Source organism: Cannabis sativa, chromosome X, assembly GCF_029168945.1.
Source record: "Cannabis sativa cultivar Pink pepper isolate KNU-18-1 chromosome X, ASM2916894v1, whole genome shotgun sequence".
Taxonomy (NCBI): Eukaryota; Viridiplantae; Streptophyta; class Magnoliopsida; order Rosales; family Cannabaceae; genus Cannabis; species Cannabis sativa.
Window position 1 is genome coordinate 58787323 of NC_083610.1, and position 9555 is coordinate 58796877.

The following is a 9555-nucleotide window of genomic DNA, read 5'->3' on the forward strand; positions in this document are numbered from 1 at the left end:
TCACCTCTACTATTGAATTCGATCCTTTCTTCTTGATTTTCTTGCTCAAAACCTTCGATATTCCCACATTCTTGGCCCTTGTTTTCGCCATGGCACCAATTCCTAGAGAGCTGACAGGAGCAAAGAAGGAGAGAGAATCTTTAGTCATTATTTTCATTATAATGTTCTAATGATAAATTAATATTTATGGAACTAATTAAATTTTTAGTCATTATTTATAAATGAAAATAAGCTCTAATATATTTATATATTGAGTCAAAGTTGATTTTACTTTAATTGTATGTATCATATCAGTAATTTATTGATGTTGGACAAAAATATATAATGATAATTAATTTAATTTGTTCAATTTAAGATGGGAGAACTAAAATAAACTAAAAAACTTTATATCTATACTCTACAAATTTATTTATACATCCCAATAGAATAAATCAACTAAAATTATTTTAAAATTTACACTTAATACTTTTTTTAATATATATTTCTTCTTTGTTAATTTTTAGTTATTTTTCTAATCTTGTTTTCATATATTTTTTTAAATAATAATTTTATTTTATTTTCACTCTAATATTTGTCTATATTGTTTTTTAATTTCTTTGTATTAATATTCAAAATATATTCTTTTTTACATGTGTGCATTTTTTCACAACGTAGAAAGAAAAAAAATGAATTATATATATATTTTATGCAAGATATATTTATATTTTGGGGTGTAAATATTATTTCACTTAAAAATATTCATTTTTTTTTATAAATAAATGAACAAATTATTTAACTAGTAGAATAATTTAATAAATGGCACAAGTGTAATAAAGTTATAATACTATGACTAGATATTAAGTATAAATAAATATTGTTTAAAAAATGACACTTGTCATTAGAATATAGAGAGTGTAAATTAGGGTGTGATTAGCACTCTTCTTAATTATTTACAAAAAGGTGGGGTGTTACACCAGGCACCTTAGATGTTCATTTTGATCAAATGGTTTTCATGGGCTTCGTCTCCATATATGTTGAAAACCATTCTTCTCATTTCATATTTTTGCCAATTTTGTCAAAAACTTAGACCATTTTCAATGGGAGATGTAAAAATTGTGCTATATTTAGCACAAAAAGTAATTTTGTGGTAAATTTTAGCTTTGTTCTCTAATGCACAATTGCAAAATTTTGATGTAAAATTTAATATCTCATTAATGTTCTATTAAAAAAAATAAAATTTAATAACTTTATAATCAATTTTATTATTATTTTAATATGTAAGACAATAAAAAAAATAATATATATATAAATATTTCATAATTTAATGTGATAGTTAAATATATTAATAAAAGGGATAATTGCGGCAAAAGTCCCCAAAAACTTGAGGTTGATACCGATTAGTCCTCAACCTCAAAAATTGGCGGTGAAAATACTCAAGGTGGACAAAGTTGTTTGTCCGTTCATACTCAGTCCGTTAGTGAGACTAACGGGACACGTGGACGCACCAGATTTAATCCCTTTTTTTTTTTTAATTTTCCCCTAAAATATAAAAGTATTAACTAAAAAAATTAATAAAACCTAAAAAAATAAATAAAACAAATTAATATAACAAATTAATTAAACAAATTAATTCAAAACCTGAAAACATTTCAAAAAAAAAAAAACTTCATTACAGAAGTAAAAACCAAACACACTGAAAACACGAAGCCCTAAATCAAACCTAAATCCCTAAATCCCTAGGTCGAAGGTTTAAGAACGACGATGATGGACGAAGCTTAACAACAACGAAGCTTGGACGAAGGTTGAGAAGAATGGATGGGGAAGGTTCGTACAGTAGTTCTGGTGTCAATAATAGAAGGTTGAGAGTAGCTGGTGGTTCAAACCATGAAAGGGAACCTCAAAATTGCTACTGTGGTATCCCGTGGATTTCAAGAACATCGAACACAGAGGCAAACCCAGGTCGTCGTTTCAGGAGGTGCAGATTTTCAAGTGTAAGGATTTAATTTTTGAATTATCCCTACATCATATAAATTGAACTTAGAACCTTATGTGTGCAGCAGCTTATTTTTCAACTTTCGATATTATTTTTCACGGTTTGTTCAACTTTAGAGCAACACTAACTTGAAGATGATCAAGTTAGACATAATATGTATTTTGTTGTGAAAAGTCAGTGTTTTGTGAATAATGGATCTTTTACTTGATCCCACCACATCTATATTTTACTTTTACTTTCAAAATATATTAAATTAGTTAAAAATGAGCAATTGAAGTTTGCAGAATGTTGGCTTGCTTATATAGCAAATGAAAGGTTTAGCCAGATTAAGTACAAATATATGTAATACACTTGAATTCAACTGTCTTCACTTGTGTTCACTCAGTAGTTATTTGTCATTATTTTTTCAGGCTGATGGAGGATGTAAGTTCTTTGAATGGATGGATGTTGAATCTTGTGGAAGGTGCAGAGAAATAATTCCAGGACTTTTGAGAAAGATAACCAAACTTGAAGATCAATTGATGTTGTATGAAGCAAATGAACATTTGCAAGCAAATCAAGATTTGGGAAAGGTTCATGGTTGTGATTGTGGGCACATATGGGTACTGAGAAATTGGAGAAAAATTCTGATGATTACTTGTGTATTTGTTTTTGTAAGTTATCTGGTGAAGTAGTGCTAATCTCTATGTAATGGCAATTTTCAATTTTATGTAATGGTATTATTTAATGGACATGGCACTTGTATTGCCATTGTTAATGGAATGTATTTTTGGTACAATATGTGGTACTGGTACTGGTTTTGGTACAATATGTAATGGTATTATGTAATGGACATGGCACTTGTATTGCCATTGTTAATTGAATGTATTTTTGTCAAGTAGGTGGTACTGGTTTTGGTGTGTGTACAACAAAAGTTGTTAATGGAATGTATTTTTCAAACAATATGGCAATGCATTACTGAAATTGTAGTTTTGGTACAATTAGAACTATGTCATTTGAAGCAAAACCTGTAATTTGATTTTTGGTAATGCAATATCACAAAAACAGTATATAAACCTGTAATGAAGAACTTCACACAACAAAATATTGAACTATTAAGACAATACCCTTTAAAAAAGCACAGGGCAATGTTCTAATTTAGTGATCAAAGCACAAAGCAGTAGGCAATGTGATCAAAAAGATCATACAATATCACATTCACTACAGATACCATTAAAAATGCACAAAGGCAATGTTTTAAGTCTGTCATCAAACCACAAAGCACTAGGCAATGTGATAAAAAAGATCATAAAACATAACATTCACTACTAATAATATGCCATCTAAGGTGTTCACAAAATATGGCTTTAATTATTATGACATAATCCAAAATACAATACAAAAGTTGAGTAGTGCAGCAACTAATTTGCAGAAGATGGTGGTTGAGTGTTTCTTGATTCCCTTTGTTGCTGCTTGGTTCTCCTCATGTTCCTCTGAACAGTTTGAGGATCTGGATTCTTTTTGGGAGGACGACCCATCTTTTTCTTCTGAGGAGGTTCCTGATACCATGATAAATGTTAGGTTATATGTATACCATGGAAAAATCAATACAAAGTTAATTGACATTAATGAAATAATATACCTTCTCCTGTACTGGTTGTTTGCAAGTGGTCTTTGTATGGCCTGGTTTTTTGCAATTAGAACAGTTGTTAGACTGCCCGAATCTCCTCATTTTAGTTGCACCAGGTGGAGGTTCATCTACTTCTCTTCTCCTTGATTTCTTAGGCCTGCCAGGTAGAACAGTTTCTGCTGGTGGAAGGATTGGATTCAGGCCTTTATTAGGCCAATGCTCAGGACCAGGCATAGGTGCAATTGACCCTTCATAAGTTGCTAAGAAGGCTTCTTTCTTGTAACATTCAGCAAGAAAACCATACTCACTGAGGTTGGAATACCATATGCAAGCTAATGCATGACCACAGGGAATACCTGTGAGGTCATAAGTTCTGCAAGAGCATGTTTTGGTCTCCAAATTTGTTGCTTCCACCTGGCCAGTAGACACTGTCACTTGGAACAAGCCTCCAACAGATTTTGTACACTGACATTTCATTGCTAACTTCCTATTCTTCTGCAGGATATCAAAGATTCTCTTCCCAACTGGTTTTGTCCACTTACTAACACTTTCTCTTTGCTTTCTCATTCTATCCATCAGCCAGTATCTTACATACTCTAACAGAGTTATGATTGCCTTGTCTCTTCCATCTAGTATGGCTGAGTTGAAACTCTCACAGAGATTATTTAGCAACATATCACACTTACTGAAAGTCCTAAAATGGGACTTGGTCCATTCAGATGGTGACTTTTTGGACAACCATTCAAAAGCTGCTGCATTAGTCTCCTTCAGTTCATCCATTCTCCTTTTGAATTCTTCCACTGTTGTAGCTCTAGCACAAGCCCATAATTGTTGCTTCAACAACAATCCAGGGAACTCCTTCTTGAAGTTGGCATAAAGATGCCTAACACAAAAACGTATTTCAGAACCTTCATAAATTTCTGCTACAGCCCTTTCCAGCCCCTTCTGCCTGTCTGAAATGAATGTGAACAATCTTGTGTCTTGTACATCCAGATCCTCTTTCAGTAGTTGCACAAACCAAGTCCAACTATCAGTGTTTTCCTTCTCAACAACAGCATATGCAAGAGGAAACATGCTGTTGTTTGCATCTATACCAATGGCTACAAGCAACATACCCCTGCAATACCCTTTCAAAAAGCAACCATCTAACCCGATGATGGGCCTACAGAACTTGAAACCAGCTTTACATGCTGCAAGGCATATGTAAATCCTCTTGAAATACCTTACATCATCCACTAAGCTTGTTCTGATGAAAGCTGTGCTACCAGGATTCAGTTTCACTAATATAGCACAATAATCATGCAGAATAGCATATTGATCTTTAACGGTTCCATGTATCTTGGCCATTGCTTTGTTCTTAGCTCGATAAAAAGTCCAGGAGGAAAGTTTGGAGTACTTACCCTCAGGATTTGCTTTCTTGAAATCACCAAAAGACATGGCTGGATTTGCTCTGAACTTCTCCAAGAACTCTTTTGCAATCCAATTAGCATCTACCAGCCTGTTCTCCCATAAAATTCCACAGTTGTGTTCTTCCTCAAATTTGTTGATTCGCATTGTAGTGCAATCATCTCTCATCCTTCGAGCATACATTAACCATTTGCAGCCTTCTCCTTGGCATACAATTCTAATTCTTAACCTGTCATTGTGAATATACTTGTACTGCCTGTCAATGCTGATGAAATGCTCCTTCAATGCTTCCCTCAAGTGCTCAACAGTAGGGAATTCCATTCCCAACTCAAACTTGATGTTCTCAGGCTTGAAGTGTGGATCAAACTCAATGTGTTTCTTTTTAAGCACTGGTCCATCTTCTTCATCACTAACCAAGCTCACCAAATCATCATCCTCTTCATATCCTCCACCATCATCATCATCTTGGTAAGCTTGACTGCATAGATCATTGACTGACCCCCACCATTGGCTAGGGTCAGCTGCTCCTTCTTCTGCTAATTCAAGATCTTGGGTATCTGCAGCATATTCCTCTTCCAAAAAATCTTCCTCTTCCACTGATTGGTTTTTTTTCTTCTTGGTTGGTGTTTTGGATGGTGTTTGTCTTGGTCTCTTTCTGGTTTGGGTTGGTGTTTTGGTTTGTATTTCTCTTCCTCTTTTTCTGCTTTGGGTTGGTGTTTTGGTTGGTGTTTCTCTTGGTCTTTTTCTAGTTTGGGTTGGTGTTTTGGATGGTGTTTCTCTTACTCTCTGTCTAGTTTGAGCTGGTGTTCGAGATACACTTTTGGATCTGGTTTGGGGTGGTGTTTGAGATACATTACTGGATCTGGTACAGGGTGGTGTTTGGGCTAATGTGTGACTGTTTTGAGGTGTTGTAGAAGCTCTTTGGGATCTGGTTTGTGGTGTTCTCGAACAACCCTCTCCTTTCCTAGTTCTAGATGTTGTTTGAGCTCTGTTTTGGGGTGATTTGTTGAGGTCTGACTGCCCTTTGTTTTTCCTGGTTTGGGGTGGTGTTTTGGATGGAGTTTTTGACCTACTTTTGGGTGATTGGAACAGCTCAGTCTGGCAACTTTTCTTCTTGGTTGGAGTGGTGTTTTGGATGTTAATTGGGACCTTCTATTGGGTGATGTGCAGGGATTTAAATGGCTAGTTTTGCCTTGTGTTTGGGATCTGGTTTTTGGTGTTCTTTTACTGGTTTGGGCTTTTTTTGGTTTGGATGGTGTTTCAAATATGTTTTGGGCATGTGTTTGGGTATTGGGGGTGTAAATGGGCTTCCTCTGTTGGGCCTTCATTGTCAGACTCAATATCCACCACTGTCTCAATAATTTGGACACTAGAATGAGTGTCTTCATCACTTCCTCCAACACCATCTTCCATGTCAAACTCTGGCATGTCAATATCTGGCATGTACACAACAAACTCATCAACCCCATTATCAGAATCACCACTGGAATCCTGTAAATTCTCTGCCAATTCCTCTTCAACATCCCTCATTGCTGCTTTGGACATAACATAGTCATCTGGTCTAGCACTTACCCGAGCATCAACAATCACATTTGCATCATCTGGTAGCTCCTCTATTATGCATCTTTTCAGCTTACTTCCAGCAGGTGGTGTATTCTCAACACTGACATTTGCATCAACAGGCACAATTGCTAATTCACCATTGTTGCCTCCAAAAGTTCCAGATAAATCAGCATAAACATCCACCTTCCTATATCTCTGTTGTCTCATGTCCTCAAACATAGCCAACAAATCCTTGTCAGTCTTAAGCTCAAATCCATCATGTAGTTCTTTGTCTTTAGGCTTAAACCAGAAATACAGAGGGGAACCATGACACCACTGTACTTGCAAAAGCATCCCTTCAAGTTCCATCATGTTGAAGAAATCTGTATGGCACTTATCAAACTCGGTTGTAGTGCCACCCACATAGTGTTTCAACCCATTTCTAGTGCACCAAGAACCCCCATGGTGCATATTCACACTAAAATACAAACCTGCCAGCAACAAACCAAGGCCAATTTACAATAAAGTTGATGACATAGAGCCTAAAACTATGTGCAAAGATGCTCACATGCTCACATGCTCACTAGTCAAAGCCTATACCCCACACAACATTGAAAAATAGTTTAATACCAACTTTATCATGTCCCAACAAAAACAATATAGATCAATTAAATGTGTACACCTAACACATTATACTCAACCCTATATAAATATCAAACTGCCATCATCTGCACACTTTTTTCATACAGTGAATGGGAAATGGAAAAAAAAATACATAGTAAAACTTAGTCCAAACCATTTCTCAGTAAAACCATAGACAAAAAATTTACTGCAAACCATTTTTCTTCACTAAAATTACATAATAAACTATGAATAAGCAAGGAAATGAAAAATGGGATTGTACCTTCACCATCGTCGTCCTCCATTATACGACTGGTTTTTTGGGGACCTCCTTTGCTGTATCTTCAACCTTTAGGGATTTACCTTAAGAATGCTCTTCGAATGGGGTCAATATTCGAAAAATCGACTGCATTTTAATGGATACACAGTGTTCGCCTTCGATTTTGAGGGATTTAGTTTCAAATTCGTGATTAGGGTTTGGGTGTGGACAGAGGGCCTCGATTTCGTGTTCACTGTGTTTGGTTTTTACTTCTGTAATGAAGTTTTTTTTTTTTTGAAATGTTTTCAGGTTTTGAATTAATTTGTTTAATTAATTTGTTATATTAATTTGTTTTATTTATTTTTTTAGGTTTTATTAATTTTTTTTAGTTAATACTTTTATATTTTAGGGGAAAATTAAAAAAAAAAGGGGATTAAATCTGGTGCGTCCACGTGTCCCGTTAGTCTCACTAACGGACTGAGTATGAACAGACAAACAACTTTGTCCACCTTGGGTATTTTCACCGCCAATTTTTGAGGTTGAGGACTAATCGGCATCAACCTCAAGTTTTTGGGGACTTTTGCCGCAATTATCCCTTAATAAAATAATAAAAATAACATTAATGTAAATGAAAAAGTAGTGCATTTATTGTGGTGTAAATTAATTTACATCACTTTTTAACACACTATTGGAGCACACTTTTTGTTAAATGAGTTATATTTTAGTTTTTTACCACTTATTTACACTTCCATTGGAGATGCTTAGAGCAGCTCCAATGCTCTATATATTAATGTTGCTCATCAAAGCTTGTCAGGAGGTGGGCTACATTTAGCTTTAGCTATATCATTGGATAAAAATAGTTAGCAACTACAGTAGCTTGACAGGAGCAATGGTGATATGACTTTTCTCTTCCTTTTTTTTTTTTTTTTTTAATTTCAAATAATTGTTATTTGCTTAAACAAAAGAAAATAATAAAATAGAATATTATAATTAAAATGAATGATACGTGTATGAGATATAATTTCTAGAGTTGCTTAGCATTGGAGTATTTTTTAGTAGAAAGTGACCAAAAATGATATGGAGGAAAGAGAAAATAAAATATTATATTTTTGAGTAATGTGAAGTTTTATGACAACTTTCAATATTGCTTGCCTTGGAGATGCTCTTAGAGTGCTTAAAGATTATCTATTTCTTCTCTTCCTTGTGAGTCATATATGCCCTCACTGTTTTTTCGAGTACTCTATCGTCCACATCACTATTTTTTCTAAATGAACATCCTGTTATATACCAGACCCTGATATTGTTGGTTTCAAGTGAAGTACACACTATAAATCCATCCCTTGTCTTGAAAACAATAAGTTCTCATTTTTCACTGTGTATTTTTTTTTTTGGTTTATTTCATTTAATCGTTATTTCTTATTATACGATAGTTGTAGATTATTTCTTTTCAAGGTATTTGAATTTTTAGGGTTTAAAATCTAGAAAAAGCTGAAATTTCCCAAACATTTTTAAAGAAATGTTTGTTTTTTATCATGAAACAAAAATCCCAGAATTTGGGAGGGACCCATGCCCATTGACGTATGCACAGTGTTACCCTTTTACTCAAAACTCAGAGCATCTCCAATGATACACTAAATTTTGTGTTACACTATCACCAAATCTAGCATTAAAAAATATTTTCACTCCAACCACAATACTAAAAATTACACTAAAAAATATTTTTTATTATTATATTAAATTTTTAATAAAATAAAAAAATTAATATCATATTAATTAACAAAAATTACCACAATTTTTATATTTAACTAATAATTTAAATAAACTTACTAATTAGATTAAAGATAATAATGCTGTAAAATCGACTAAAGTCGATAAATTAAAATATTATATTGCAATAATATAAATATTATAAGGTGCTTTTACAATGCATCTCTCTAAATAAAAGAGTCACGCGACAGAAAGTTTGAATTTTATTTTCAACATATTAAATTTTTTTAAATTTTTCGATATTCTGCATGATGCCTTAAATAACTATAATTTACACGACTATAAAAAAAAGACTAAATAAATCTCTCGAGTGCTAATTACAGGTAGGAGTATATCAGTGCGCCACTTTTAAAGAAGTGCATTATTTTCGGCGTGTTA

General features: G+C 33.7%; 3 protein-coding genes across 3 annotated transcripts; 1 reads left to right on the top strand and 2 right to left on the bottom strand.

Annotated features, from left to right (window-relative positions):
- Window positions 1–1569: 1569 nt before the first annotated feature.
- LOC115721423 (uncharacterized) lies at window positions 1570–2671 on the top strand. Its single transcript, XM_030650720.2, has 2 exons — window positions 1570–1970; window positions 2383–2671. Exons 1-2 carry the CDS (start codon window positions 1791–1793, stop codon window positions 2644–2646), a joined length of 444 nt encoding a protein of 147 aa, XP_030506580.2. The 5' UTR covers window positions 1570–1790; the 3' UTR covers window positions 2647–2671.
- A 666-nt stretch (window positions 2672–3337) lies between these two features.
- LOC115703923 (uncharacterized) lies at window positions 3338–5842 on the bottom strand. Its single transcript, XM_061106191.1, has 3 exons — window positions 5772–5842; window positions 3594–5688; window positions 3338–3510 (listed from the first exon to the last, which is right to left on the bottom strand). The coding sequence occupies exons 1-3, from the start codon at window positions 5840–5842 to the stop codon at window positions 3373–3375; spliced, it is 2304 nt and encodes a 767-aa protein (XP_060962174.1). The 3' UTR covers window positions 3338–3372.
- Window positions 5843–6119: 277 nt separating this feature from the next.
- On the bottom strand, window positions 6120–7684 carry LOC133031907 (uncharacterized). The gene is made up of 2 exons (XM_061105675.1): window positions 7435–7684; window positions 6120–7021 (listed from the first exon to the last, which is right to left on the bottom strand). Exons 1-2 carry the CDS (start codon window positions 7454–7456, stop codon window positions 6249–6251), a joined length of 795 nt encoding a protein of 264 aa, XP_060961658.1. The 5' UTR covers window positions 7457–7684; the 3' UTR covers window positions 6120–6248.
- Window positions 7685–9555: the final 1871 nt, after the last annotated feature.